General features: G+C 38.9%; 2 protein-coding genes across 2 annotated transcripts in view; one reads left to right on the plus strand and one right to left on the minus strand.

Annotated features, from left to right (window-relative positions):
* gask1b (golgi associated kinase 1B) overlaps positions 1–5,874 on the minus strand; it is an 8,940-nt gene extending 3,066 nt beyond the window's left edge. Inside the window, exons 1-3 of the mRNA XM_010775905.1 lie at positions 4,947–5,874; positions 3,706–3,923; positions 1,319–1,545 (exon numbers count right to left, since the gene is read on the minus strand). Coding sequence (XP_010774207.1) covers positions 1,319–1,545; positions 3,706–3,923; positions 4,947–5,835 — 1,334 coding nt within the window. The 5' untranslated portion in view covers positions 5,836–5,874. The remainder of the gene's footprint in view (positions 1–1,318; positions 1,546–3,705; positions 3,924–4,946) is intronic.
* A 1,891-nt stretch (positions 5,875–7,765) lies between these two features.
* Positions 7,766–14,519, plus strand: LOC104949545 (transmembrane protein 144). The gene is made up of 12 exons (XM_010775918.1): positions 7,766–7,984; positions 8,086–8,241; positions 8,359–8,481; positions 9,331–9,430; positions 9,652–9,732; positions 9,878–9,956; positions 10,145–10,224; positions 10,824–10,942; positions 11,290–11,409; positions 12,698–12,795; positions 13,551–13,604; positions 13,813–14,519. The coding sequence occupies exons 1-12, from the start codon at positions 7,894–7,896 to the stop codon at positions 13,894–13,896; spliced, it is 1,185 nt and encodes a 394-aa protein (XP_010774220.1). The 5' UTR covers positions 7,766–7,893; the 3' UTR covers positions 13,897–14,519.
* The last annotated feature ends 492 nt before the right edge of the window (positions 14,520–15,011 follow it).

The following is a 15,011-nucleotide window of genomic DNA, read 5'->3' on the forward strand; positions in this document are numbered from 1 at the left end:
GCTTTACAACATCAAGAGGATACGTCCCCTCCTGACCCAGAAAGCGACGCAGGTGCTGGTCCAGGCTCTCGTCATCTCACGTCCTAGACTACTGCAACTCCCTCCTGGCTGGTCTGCCTGCATGTGCCATCCGACCTCTGCAGCTCATCCAGAATGCAGCGGCTCGTCTGGTCTTCAACCTTACAAAATTCTCCCACACCACGCCGCTCCTCCGCTCCCTTCACTGGCTTCCAGTAACTGCTAGAATCAACTTCAAGACACTGGTACTTGCGTACCATGCTGTGAATGGATCCGACCCTTCCTACATCCGTTAAACCGTACACCCCAGCACGTGCACTCCGCTCTGCATCAGCCAAACAGCTCGCTGCACCCACACTGCGAGGGGGACCCAAGTTCCCATCAGCAAAAACACGTGGGTTTGCTATCCTGGCTCCAAAATGGTGGAATGAGCTCCCCATTGACATCAGGTCAGCAGAAAGCTTACACATCTTCCGGCGCAGACTGAAAACTCATCTCTTGCGACTCCACTTCGAGCAATAAAATAACTAACAAAGCATTTATATGCTAATAAAGGACTGGCTTATCTAAAGCCAGTTAAAGAATAGCACATGTTTTAGCTCTATGAAACCTGATGTACTTATATGATTCTGTTTTCTTCAAGTTTGTATCTTGTTGGTCGAACGCACTTATTGTAAGTCGCTTTGGATGAAAGCGTCAGCTCAATGCAATGTAATGTAAAAATGACAAAAGAGGGACTGAAGCTTTACAAATGTAGACTATGAAGATGACTGGGAGACGTTGGACTGGCTGGTACCTACATTTTGAAGCAGATACTTACAGATCCATAAAGGAAAAAACATTATTAAGCCCCCTCAGATTCAGGTCAAAAATACATATTTACGAGCCATTTGTGATTCAGTGATTGAGTGGGTCAGTTTTACATTTTAAATTAAAAACAGGATTTGAAAGTTTAAAATATCATGTTGGTGTTTGTACAATTCACTTTGTGCTTTGTCTTTGCAGATTATTTTTGCCAAAAATATTAAATTGAGTTTCTGAACAGGCCTGGCAGATATTAAACACATTCCTTTCAGATGATCAAATCTGATTATTATTATTAGTATTTTAAAATTAGTAAATTAACTACCAATCAATTGAAATAGAAGATTGCTACATTTGACAAAAGTTGTTATTTTGCTATTTAACTTGTCACATTTTTTCTGATATCTTAAGAAACAACACATTCTGAGTTAAATTGAATATATTTCTATATAATAATCATACCAATATCAGTATTTATCATCTGATCCAAACTTACTCTTTGATTCCTTCCAGGAGCCTGAAGTCCAGGTTGTCCTCATTGCGGTCGAAGAAGCCTTTGTTGTTGGTGAACACCAGGTGTCTGGGGTCGTGTCCCCTGTGGATGATGTTTGTCAGCTGTATGTGTTTCTGGTTCCCACACTCAGCATCGAGGCCCAGCTCCACACACACATCCTCCTGTCTGGGCCTGAACCCACAGCAGCTCTTATCAAGACGGTTGTGAATCTGATAAACGAAAATAACATGTAGCTCACGGTGGGGCTTGATTCATAAATGTTTGTTCTCTTTCTATAGCTCTTCTTGCCATAAACATATTTATTTCAAATCTCTACGGGCCCTCAAAGCGTGTTTCGCCTAAACAAGTCAGTAAACAAGTCAGTATTTACACACATTCATAATGAGGCTGCCATACAAGGTGCCACTTGAAGCAACTAACATGCACACACAATCACACACTGTTGGCAGTGCAATTAGGGACAACTTGGGATAACAAATCTTGCCTGAGGAATGGGAATCGACCCTACAACACTTCGATCTACCTTACAGCCAAAGATGCCCTTACTGGTATTTTAAATGATCTCACAAGGTTAATAGAAAACAGCAACCTTTCCAGCGGGTTGTTTATTGTGATCAATAACTTTTGATCAGACAGCACTTCCTCCTACGTTACTCCTGCTTCCTATACACGGACAGCCGAGCCATACTCCCAATGGAGGCTTCAAACCATCTGTCAATCATTAACTTCTTATTCATTTGATTGGCAGAAGCCTCAGGAGATGCTGCAAAGTCTAAGTAAAACAAAGGATGGAGCATCTCAGATGTCAATCATTGGTTTAACTTGGGACTTGTTAAGTCAATGAGCATCTGCCAACACATGCAGTGTGATTATCCACAATACATCTTTATCTGTCAATCAACAAGCCCCTAAACGTAGATGCCCATATACAGCATCTTTAAATTGTTATGGACTCTAAACACTTTCTGTCTTAGATAATGAAAATACAGGGTTTTTGTTTTGTTGTTTTGTTATAGGGAGACAAAGTAAGACAGTGAAGAATTACAAAAAACATCTCTCTCCCTTTCTGTTTTGTAACATATTTTGTCATATCCACCTTTTTGCCTTTGTGCTTATTGTGTGGTAAAGGTACACATTCATTTAAATGAACTTCACAATGGTATAAGAGGTCTAAGCATTGGTTTTACATGCAGGGGCCCAAACGTACAACACCCAGATGTGACCCATTCAGTCTTTATCTATTCTCAAAGGAAGCTGGTATCTTAAATTATATCTAGATTACATCATCATTATTAGTAAGCCATTGGAGTAAGCCAAGCTGCGACTATCTGGGAACTGTATCCACAGGAGCACTAATGAACTACAGCATTGTATGCATAACTATGAAGCATATTATAAGTGCATTTAAGGCCAATACTTTAACATATAGGCTAATGTATAGTGTCTTAAACTATAAAAGGTGGACAAACAAACATAATATGCACAGAAAAAAACAAATTTTAAACTTCAAAATGCAATTTCTTTTCATGTTATTATTAAAGCCATGGTTGTTTTCAATTGCTTAAGCATTTGGTTATGAATTAAAAAATGTTATAATATTTCTGCTATTTTTCCTTTGGTCATTTAGTAATGTAAAAATCAAACCAGCTTTTTTATGGTTCAAGAAAGAAACACAATTAGGTACACTAACTTTAGAGATACATTTGTTCAGTTGCACAGTTTAACTTTGGCATCTGTATTCAGGAGTAAGCAGCCTGTCAGGGTGTTTTAAGGATAAGAAAGTATATCTATGAAGTGAAATGTGTTGTTCAATATCAAAGAAACCAATGTACCTTAACTGTTTTCAGATTACTTGTGTCTTTCATTAGATTTATTATGTGCCAAGTCTGTTCCTCTTAACTGCACAGTATTAATTTAAAGTTACCGTTAAAAAATCAGTTCATCAGGAACTTGAATAAAGAATAAAGATAAATAGCCAAAGCAGTGGCACTTTGACCTCAATGCCAGACTTAATAGTAATAAAGTTATTCAATATATTTGAAAGTCATGTTTTTTCATTTACTCACTCTGTTAGTTTTGCTCTTTAATGTTCATGCAATGAATTTTAAATAATTCTCAGGATAAGTGATAATAATGCAATATCAGTGATCCAGGCTTTCCGAAAGAAGACTTAATTTCAGCCGAAAAGAAAGGTTAAAAATAATCATTTATGAAGCATTTTTGGAAGCATCAAGAGGCTGCAACTGCATGAAAGCAAACAGAAGGACAGAAGGAAGCAACCATGTTTTTGCTATTCATAGTCATGTGGACATTTCAAATATTTGAGTCATTATTGTCTTAGTTTTTAAATGTTATATTGCTTGTGTTACCTGTAGTAAGAAGTCAAACAGAGCCAATTTACTCCACTCATAGTGATGCACCGTGGAGCAGCCGGAGTCAGGCTTCGGGATGATGTTTTTATGCCAACACTTCTGTTTCAGGGAACTCTGGTATTCCCCCCATGTCATCCTCACCGTGGCCCTGCCTGCAGCAAGGCCTTCTGGGTAGAGAGATGCATCCCATAACAACACTGGCCCGGGCAGGCCATCTACAGAGTGAGGATAAAAGGATTATATGGTTAGATTTCAGCAACTGTTTGGTCTCAGTGAGTATTTGTGGGCCTATTTTTACCGAGGAAAAGCTTACTGAGCAATGCAAATGCTTTGTCGGTGGTACACACATAAACACCTGCACAGCAAAACCTCATCATTTTACCCTGTATAATGAAGCAGATCAAAAGTGGACTGTGGATACATTTTCTGATTTACTTTCCTTTTGCACATCATTCATTTGAAATCACAAAACAACCAACTGTGGAGACTCTAAGAAACATGATCTGTAGACGGACACAGATGTTATATTCACAGATTGAATCAAAGAGTTGTGGAGAGTAAACAAAATTGGACAGCTGCTGTCGCCTGCTATGCATATTCCCATACAGTAAGAGCTCAGTGCTGACATTCTCAACATGTTTCAGAAGTTAGAATGTATACCTTCCCTGACCTGTCTTAGGTTCAAATATGTGGATACCTTTTTGTCTATACTGGCCCTGCTTATAGCCTCTAAGGAAATAGTCCTGACTGAGTGGGCCCACATGCTGAGTGCCAAAGTTTCAGTGTGTGGTACAAAAGCACATGGCACATGGATCTTCAGCACACATATTTTCCACCACTAGACCTCAACTTCATAGCACATGAGTTAACTGACATGTAATTAAATTTGTACAGGACATTTACTGTATACATACATTTAAAAGGCTTGTGTGATAAGTCTGTTTTTCAAATGGCTTTATCCCCAGACAATACATCTATTACAAATTGGCATACACTCTATCTGCAGGGGGATTTGGAAATGTGTTTGTTCTGTTTTTAGTTGTGAACTGAAAGGCGCGTACACTGAAATAATGCAACTTTGACTGAGGTTATAGTTAGAGATGACACACATAAAGGACAAGTTAGATTGTTAGATGAAGCAATCACATGAATTAACTTGGTTTTAACAGTGCTCTAAACCAAGTGTTATCCAGATTGGGTCAGAATAGAATAAACGTTGTCCTCTCCTGTTGACATACCGTGTAAGAAGCTGAACTTTCTGTTGACTGCTGGTAATGTCCTATTGAGCCCCAGCACCCTGTCCAGATGGAAAGCGAAGACCTCGGTGGTGTCCACGGGGCTGCTGATCACTCCACACTGCCCTTCACACACATTGTTCCCTTGTGTGTCTCTTTGGTTGCCCAATGAAACGCTTGTCTCGCCCTCAAATATTAAAAGTGACGTATAATCCCCATGAATAACTTCTTTGATGCGCAAAATGTTGGCATCCGCTAGAAAGCGCATGGCTTTCACGTCCTGGGGGCTGAGCCATGGCGGTGCCCTCTGACTGTAAATTCGGATAGAACTAATGTGAGAGTCTGCCTGTGAATCTGTATGATGTTTAGGGATTATATCCAATAATTTATAATGAACATCCTTGGTTTCTCCCAAGAAATTCTTATGTGGAAAGTTTCGCTGAATTTGGCCCACGTCCCGCAACAAAGTGCCACGTTTGTTCTGCGTAAAAGCTGAGTTAGCCTCCGTAATCCTTTTCACTTTTTTCCTCAGTTTTGGTCTGATTGTCCCCCGAATATTAGCAGGTTTCAGTCGCTTAGTCTTTAGCGTTATGTAGACCACGTTTGACCGTGTCGGGACAACAGAGTCCGCACCGGTCTGAAAATCCACATTGTCTGATTGAGCATCACTAATATCCAAAGTATACAATCCACGGGTGAGTCGGTACTTGTCTTTATCAGTCCTCCTATCCCGGTGCTGCTTCGAGTATCCAACTTGTGAAACAACCAACAACAAATAAATAACACAAACGCTGGCAATGATTAAACTCCTGTTGGAAAGAGGGCACCTCCGGTAGCTGCTGCTCAGTCTTAGGAAAGGGAAGAGCAGCCAGTGAAAGCGAAACTTCCCCATTATAACTTATGATATTATTATGGTTGAGTGTCTTTTTTGACAAACTCAAACCAGGGAGGAGCGCACAACTTCCGAAACTCATCTTGGAAAGGAGGATTTGTGGCCACATAATGCATGGAGACAACTGCGTGGGATGGACAGGGCTGGGAAACCACCCTCTGACCCAACATGAGGACACAACAACTTTTTTTTTTAACGTATTTCTACCTTCAGATATAGCTATAGTCCAACATGGTGAATACAAATAACAGAAATCATACTTGGATATCATTTATTCAGTTTGTTTTGCCTAACTACGTATGCTGCTGAAATTCGTTGAATTACCACCGACAAAAACTATATAGCTGTTGATTGGTATGAAATGGTCTGCCACAATAACAGGTTTTAAAAAGTAGCAACAAAATCACATATGTATGTTTTGGATATCATCCCATTCATTTTCACCCTGGATATGAATACAAGAGCTATCCTAGCAGTTTGTGCAAACATGTAATTCATGAACAAATGTTTTATATCAACTTTCGAGTTAGGGGGGTTCTTAAAATATATTACTAAAACCATTGATCCATTATAGGGCCTGAATACACGCGTTTTAGGCGACACCTGCTGGTCCAGTTCCTTCATCTTTAATTGGCTGAGCGCACATTCACATCTTACAGACACAATATACAATTGAATATGCACGTGAAAAGTAGAACAGTTAGCAGCAGGAAACCACAATATCCTCCTGTGGAAGGAGCTGGACCTGGAGCCCATGAAAAGGATTTCCTGAAGCCGAAAACAAAAAGGCTAAATATAGAGCTATTGTGCTGTGGCCTATATAGACTTGTATTGTAGATTATGTAGATAACTGATGATGTGCTGTATTCCTAAAATAAGAAGGAGATGAGGATTTGAATGTGCAGATATTGAAGAATAACTCACATTCTATTCACTGGACAGAAATATATGTTGAAACTGCAAATGTCAACCTCACCTCACCTAGCTTGATACATCTTTGTTTTGATATGCCTATAATATAATGTCAGTTAATGCTGTATCATTGATCTGGATCCTTAACTATAACAACTAAAGGTATCAGCATTGTAATGGCGTGGCCTATGATGTCAGCCTAGATCTGTGTTTCCTTTGAAATGTTACGTAAATAAAAAGCTGATTATAATAATCAATTACAGTGCTTGGGTAAATATACTTGGTTACTTCCCACCAACATGAACAAACATATTGTGATCCTTTTTTTAATTAATAATAATAATAACTTTATTTGTATAGCACCTTTCACGCATCCCAAAATGCTTAACAGAGCAAGTTGAGGTACAGAAAAACCTTGACAATGAACAAAAATGACCAAAAGCAAGGTACAAAAACTAAATAAAAAGCGTTACAATAATACATGATACCACTAAAACTAACCCAAATTAAAAGTAAAATCAAAAAGTTATTATATATTTTTTTAAATCAAAGGGATTTTGCTGTTTTCTGATTTAAGGTAATCTTCTGTTCCACAGAAAGCAGCCTTCCCATATTTTCTCATAACACACTTAAGGTACTTATTAAATAAAGGCAGTGTAGGACCTGAGTGTTCTTGTAGGGTTGTAAGATGATAGGCAGTCACTCAATGATAAATAAAGGGTCAATATTTTGTAGGGCTATAGATCACTAAAAGGACTTCAATCCATGAAAGATGCTGGTAACCGTGATTCCAGCAGAAGGGAAATATGATTTCTCTTTTTATTTCGTTTAAAATCCTGGCTGCAGGCTTCTCAATAAATAATAAATACATTTTCTACGATTCAGCACATCTTATATTTTAACAAAGCCACAAACATGAAATTAAAACTGCTCTCATGAGATAAAAAAATATCTCAGATGTCTTTTTCTCCACCGGTCCGGCAGCATTTAACTCCCTGTGGTCATGGATCCATTTCAGCCTGTGAGTTAGATTGAGTGATTGGGTAATTGGCAGCACCTGGCTGAGCTTTACTCCTCACTGCACAGACACACACACACACGGTCTCTTGCTGTTTAACACGACAGAAAACAACCGTTACTTTTAACATGCTTGAATCAAAACTCCCCCATTTGCTTTTATTTTTTATCACATTGTTGATGGTGAGCTGTAACAGTACGGAAAATGCTGCTGACCAAGGTGAGAGAATTGTTTGTGATTTAATGTTAAGGAGCCTGAGGATGGCATGTTGTCCGAAATCAAAAATCTTTGGTCTTTGCTTTGCTTTAAACTTTTTCCAGATGCTGAAGGTGGTGAAAATGCAACGGCAGGCATCTTGGGAACGGTTAAAACTACCAATATTACTTATTTTTCCTATGGATTAGCTGCTAATGTGGTTGCTGTGCTGTTGTATGGAAGCAACTATGTTCCTCTTAAAAGAGTAGAGACTGGAGATGGTAAGCATACAGTTCTTGCTTTTCTTTTAAATATGTCAGTATGGGGAAGGACTTGTTCTAGTAAAACCAAAAGCGTTGTTTTGCATGCCTATATGACAATAAGTGTTTTGTTTACAGGTATGTTCTTTCAGTGGGTATACAGTGCAGCAATATGGGCTGTAACCTTGCTTGGAGACATAATTCTTGACTCGCCCAAATTCCATCCTTTTGCAATGCTTGGAGGTGTCCTCTGGGCTACAGGTAAAAGCAAACCGTAATCATTTGTCATGTTTTTCATGAGATTGAATGCATTTGTACCACTGGAGCAAGTCACCTTCAAGTGTGGATGAATGTAGCAACAGACCATCTTATTTCACAAGTTCAATTTAAAATACTGACATTGAATCTGTTGCTGTGAGGAATGACAAACTTTAAGGGCCAGATAGACCCAGGTTCTTTGGTTGCAGGGAGCCGTTAAGATCTCCTTTTTTCTTTTGTTATCCTCAAGGGGAAATGCAGTTCTTTACTCTAGTGTTATTTTACTATTACAGACATACAGCTGGAAATGAACACACACACACACACACACACACACACTCTTGCACTAACGGGACAAATAGAAATGCACTAATGAAGAGGTAGTAGAGCAGAGCGATGGGGCTGGGGCTGTCAATGTGCTGGCGCCCAAAAGCAGTCAGGGGTATGGTGCCTTGTTCAAGGACCACTTGGCGGTGCCCATCAGTGAACTGGCTCTTATCCAGCTACCAGTCAACCCTCCATATATTTGGCCAGATCGGGACTTGAAACCGGTGACACTCTGGTTTCCAGCCTAAGTCCCTGAGCTGCGCCCTGTACATCTGGCTTAAAAATACAGCCTTGCAAATTAATTCAGAGGCATTTTATTTCGCCGATCAAGCATTCCATTCAGTTGTGCATAAAACTTGAAAACAAATATTCCAATGTATTCCTAGTTTGGATTGCCTAAAACCTTTTGCACTGCATTCTCCTCTGTGGACTTTATTGATGACGTTGACATGTGTCACAAGCTTCACAAAGAGGGATACTACCTGTACGTGGCTTGCATGATACTTACTTTTTTCCCATCCACAGGCAATATAACGGTTGTTCCAATTGTGAAAACGATTGGCCTCGGCCTGGGGACTCTGATTTGGGGCTCTTGTAGTTTGTTGATGGGCTGGGGAACTTCACGGTGAGTTAGAGTTATGTTCCTCCACTCGGAATGGGAAATGAATTTCCTTCCTTTTTTTGTTGACTTTTTTTTTCTAGATTAAGTTAAGTTAACTTTATATTAGAAGGGCATTCTGTTTGAAGACAGTGGCTGGTTCCTGTTGTATAGATTTCACCGCAGGGGAACTTTTTAATTTGGCAGTTCAAAAGAAAGTGAACATCTAAATGACTTTTTCTTCACAGGTTTGGCTTGTTTGGGGTTACTGCAGAGGAGGTTTCCAGGCCAATATTAAACTATTGTGGAGCAGGGATGTGTCTTCTAAGGTAAACTTCAAATTGGAAAGTATCCCACCTTCCTGCCAGTTTGATTATTCTATAGCTGCAAACGGAACAAAAGACACCACTGTCTAATATTGAGTTATGTTTTGGATGTCAGATGACTGATGTGACTTCTTTTGATTTGTTACAGTGGCCTTATCTTTTTCTGTGTGAGAACGAACGTGGAACTGCATCCAATCTCTGAATCAATCCCATTACTTCTTGAGAGGGTAAGGGCATTGATTTAATGTTTATTTTTATCCTCGCCTTATCTTAAAAAAGAAGTCATTTCTGACATCAAACTGGAACCAAGTTCAAGAATCTGAAGGAAAATCCATCCGTGTTGTGATGACTTTGACATGCTTTGTGTTTTGAAGTACAACATGCCTTCATATAAGGATGCTTTCACCCTCTACAGAGAATCAATTCAAGCAGCTATTGTCCGAGTTCCTCCGACTTCTGGATAGACATCATCGGATTGAAGACCAGGCGTTTTGTGTGAGCTCAAATCCTTATCAGTCAGTGAGCTATGTGCACACATATTGTTCTTGCCAGCTAAAAGCAGAAGGAAGGGACATTTTATGAAACATTGATTACATTATAACTATAAATGCTCTTTTAGGAGGAAAAACTTTTTTTTTTGTAAACTAAGCTCCAGGCTTTCACTATTATGTGAACAGCTGCTGGGAGGCTTGGTGTTAAATGTAACATGATGTGTCTCTTGGCAAGCATTTATTTTCCAGGCAACATTTTTTAAGTACACCTTTTTATTCAGTCATGACTCACACAATTTCACTATTAATACATCACTTAAATTAGAGTAGGTGGGTTGCAGCAAAATAAAGAACAAGCCAGGGGGACTTAAAACTCAATGCAATTAGGGAAACAGCAGAGCATTGTAAAATGTAAAAACGATTGGCGATGGACACTAGAAAAAATGATGTATCCACTTTGAAATATATTTTTTAAAAGGCCATGTTATGTGTCTGTTTTATATGAAATGGTCTGCTTTATTAAAAAAAAAAAGAAAAAAACATGTTTCAGTGGAGGTTTGAAATCCATCCATCATGCAGTTTCTGAGTGTCACTCTTCTTTAGAGGCTACCTGCTTGCTGTTGTGTCGGGCCTGCTGTACGGCTCCGTCTATTCGCCCATTCTCTACATTCAGAGCCATTCATCATTCCGGGACAGCATGTTCTACGGAGCCAGTGTCTATGGTAGGGGTTCAGTGTTTGATACCAGCCTTCACTTTCACCTTCTTTTCTTTTTGACAAGCTATTATCGATACATCTTACTTAACTGGGAAAAAAGATTACAATGTCTTCTGGGGTTTAAGACCGTATCACACCGTTATCCTATAAATAACACCTGATCCACCAGCGTACCAAGTTCAATATCCAGTTTCCTGAGAGTCACTGCGACGGTACGCCTTCCCTTTTTTGTGCTCTTTGATATTGGTTCTACTGACTCACCTCTTAAAGCATGGGACAATTGATGTCTTCATTGCAAACCTACAGGGAAGAAAAGGGAATAATGTAACTGTCAATTCTTGTCTTCTCAACAGACCTCGACTATGTTCACTCGGTGTGCTCTGGTATTCTTGCTACAAGCACAGTATACTTTGCCATCTACTGTGTTGCCATGAAAAACAGGCCCAGAGTCTACTCCAGAGTCATCCTACCAGGTAACTCATTATCACTCGGGTGTTTCGTGGCATAACCAACATTGCAACTGCTGTAAAGCTAGGGGCATGGCATTTTAGTTTTTGCTCTTATTGATATGTTTTAGCCATAACCTAAAGGCATTGATATTCCGAGCCCATGTGTTTTTATTCAGTGGTTCCAATACCTTTTATCCTAGAGACCCCTTTTCCTCTTATTGAGTAAACCTAAGATTCCTGACAAAGTGACATATTTTATGGATATTTCAGTTAACATACAATGAATACAAATAACGGTCCAGAACAACCAAAACACTGTACAGTTAACCCAAATATTGAAGCCAATAACAGCAGGAAGTTTGTGTAAAACGAGCAAAAGGGGTGATTTTTCACCAGATTTTTTTTTCATGTGAGATTAAAAAGAAATGTATACAAATCCTGAAATGGGCACGTTGTAGATTTAAAAATAAAAAGTTGTTGTACACCCTTTTTAAGATAAAGTAGGCTTTGATAACCCCAAAGTGTCTGTCATACTAGTGGATTCAAACCAATAGGATCCAATAGAAAACTACAAATAATATCCTGCCAACCATGAGTACATTTTGTCTAACTTGAGTAATATCTTGAAAAAACAAAGGTAGTGAGAATATTTGTTTGTTCCATTGTGAATCAATTTGGTCCTTCTACAGTTTCCAAGAAAACATACTGTCTTTTTCTTGTTTCAATTAAAAGGCAATTACTAATAAAACTAGGTTTCGCAGACAGATATGATTGATAAGAGAAGGATCTATGCAAGTGATTAAGAAGGAAATATAAAGTAATATTGCTTGACATTTTGACAAATTATGCAGTTTGCTTGTCAAGCACAACTTAAAAACAAGTTGTATGAAATGTTAAAACAACATAGTCCAAATTCATGAAGATAAGCCTCTGTAATTGCCTCTCTGGACACCAAACTCTTACACTGTCACATTGGTGTAGTGGTTGTATGATCTCCTGGGATGATGCACAAGGCTTTTTGGCGCTGGGATGATTTTGGTGAAACTGGATAATATATGATGGAGGAGACTTTGACTGTTTTCCCTTGTGATGTCCTTGGGCTGCTTTGCCTTGACTACTTTTCTGACGGACAGAAAACTGTATTCAAATAATTCACCTCTGCAACTGACGATGAAAATTGCATAATGTTGCTTTAATTATGTGCAAAATGTAGAACCTGCAATCTCTTCAAGTGTAATGTCGGCCTATGTGCTGTGTAGTGTATCAGAGTCAGCGTGACAAAAGTACACTCTTGTCTCCGTCTGCTCGTCAGGTATTTTGTCTGGATTGATGTGGGCATCGGCCACATACTGCTGGTTCCTGGCCAATACCTACCTGAGTGCTGTCGTTACCTATCCTATTGTCACCGCCGTAAGTACACCATGTCCTGACAGCTGAATGGGCTGAGTAAATGAAATACTGTCTGTTTGCCTTGACGTAGAAGAGAGAGTCTTCAATTATATCTGTCAATGATGGAAAGGAAAAACACTTGAACAATTTACATCAGTCTTGCAGATGTTTCAGTTAAGTTTGACGTGTCAGAATCCTTCTATAGTCTGAGATTCATTAAACTCTCCAGCTGCAGACCCGCATGACAAACGGATGAATCTAATTGCCGTTATCTAGCCGAGCATGGTTTATATTTTTTTGATTTCTGAGATATCAGTCTCTGATTGGGATATTGCCCCTGTGGTGCTTTGGCAAGAAAGCTTATGAAGTTTGCAGAATGTTAAAAGGAAAAGTTAATTTCCCAGAAGATCATGACCACTCGGTAATTGCCATGGCAATCCACAAACTTTATTTTGACTTGCCAACTTTAACAGTAGAAATTGGCTTTTAATACGAGTTTCATTAAGAAAGGGGATGGTTTTGAAATGATGACCTTAGCAAAAGTTGACGGGTTATAAACAATCAGTTTCTCTGGGGGCAGTTTAGCCAGACTTAATGTTAGATGGAAGAACTACTGTTTGTTATGTTGACATTATTGCTTCATCTGTTGAAATGCCCAGGCAATTACACTTGTTGGCATACTTTTAAAAACCTTTGATTTATGAGATCTTCAAAAATATTAATAGTAAATATTTTGAATCTTTAATTTGTGCTTTTTTTTTTTTTTTACTCTGTAGGGATACGGTCTGGTTGCAGCTCTGTGGGGATCCTTGGTCTTCAAAGAGATTAGGGTAAGGATTATCCTCAATCTGGTTGTAAATCATCTCTACATTCCTCCTTGTATAAATATACTGCATAGTTTACCAAGGAGAACATGACTTCCTCCAGATGAAGGTTAACAGCTTTTCAACTTTCAGTATTGTCTTCAATATTTGAAATCAAGGAAAACACCCTAACCCTACATTTGAGTAAAGCCCTCCATGTGATTTTTCCTCTCAGGGTTTAGGCAACTGTTTAATCTTCTCCTTGGCGTCCGTTGTCGTGCTGACCGGCTCCTTGCTGACCGCCATCTCAAAGATCTAATAAAGCGGAAGACCGTCGTGTAAAAACATCAAGAAAAGGCCATATTCATTCATCACAAACAATGTGCTTGGTTTTATGAAATCCCATTAAATGACTTTAAAGCTGTCTTTAGAAAAAAAAATGGAAATGGCTTTTTGTATTCTCCTAGTTAACATGTGGCGAAAGCTTCCTTTACAGAAATGCCCTCATGGCTGTTAAAAGAGGAGTATACTGTCAAACTTTTACTTCACAAATCATGCTATTAAAACATCTTTGATAATGACATCACTGTGTGTTGCTCTTAAAAATATCACTTTTCAGGCAGTCTTTTATATTTCTGTCCACACCAGTGGTTCTCCACAGCTCATGGCCTCATGCCCATCTACTCCCCATGGAGCTCGGTGTGTGTGTGTGCAGTGTTGTGACATTAAAGCAGTGTGCTCTTGATTAATTTGTATCGTGCACCGGGGAGAATATAGTTGATAACACACATTTGACATGAGAGTCCTCTCTGAATAATTATATGGGGTTAATGAAATCAAGAAGGAGAAATGTCTTACCGATCTTAAACTATGTCAAATGTTACAAATATGCAAATAAAAATACAACTCTCAAACAGTAAAGATTGCTGCTGGAGCCCTTATTGTTTGACTGATTTCGTTGTGTTTGTGCAGCAAAAACCTCAGAAAGTTGAATTGTAATTTGGGTTGCAAATGCCACAAACTATCGGGCACAAAAACGACACTCATTGATCTAAAAATAATGTTGGAAGAATGACATTCATACAAGTTTTACTCGAAGGATAAAGTAATGTCCTTTCAATTTGTGAGAAACGCATCTTCACTGAAACTCACAAGCTGCATCAAATTATTGTATCCATGTTTATCTTAATAGCCCAATATAACAATGGTACATTAGTCTCAGGGGGCTTTACAGTTTGTACTGAATACTACACCCTCTTTTCTTAGACCCTCGAATCGGACAAGGAACTCTCAAATAGACAATTAGTTTTTCTTTTATGGAAATCAACAGTTTTGCTTGTCAAGTAAGAAACAGGAATCCCCACTGTTTGTATTTATCCTGGTCCTTGCCGCTGGCTTCTACATTTTGTTTTATGCCTTCATATTTTGGGAAAA

This window comes from Notothenia coriiceps, unplaced genomic scaffold (genome assembly GCF_000735185.1).
Source record: "Notothenia coriiceps isolate Sejong01 unplaced genomic scaffold, NC01 NC01_scaffold00000339, whole genome shotgun sequence".
NCBI classification, from domain to species: domain Eukaryota; kingdom Metazoa; phylum Chordata; class Actinopteri; order Perciformes; family Nototheniidae; genus Notothenia; species Notothenia coriiceps.

Excerpts from the sequence above, each read along its gene's own strand:
- LOC104949545 (XM_010775918.1), top strand. The coding sequence starts at position 7,894 with ATGCTTGAATCAAAACTCCCCCATTTGCTTTTATTTTTTATCACATTG. Across the intron at positions 9,431-9,651 it reads ATGGGCTGGGGAACTTCACG|GTTTGGCTTGTTTGGGGTTA; the intron begins GTGAGTTAGAGT and ends TTTTCTTCACAG. Across the intron at positions 9,957-10,144 it reads TCCCATTACTTCTTGAGAGG|AGAATCAATTCAAGCAGCTA; the intron begins GTAAGGGCATTG and ends CACCCTCTACAG.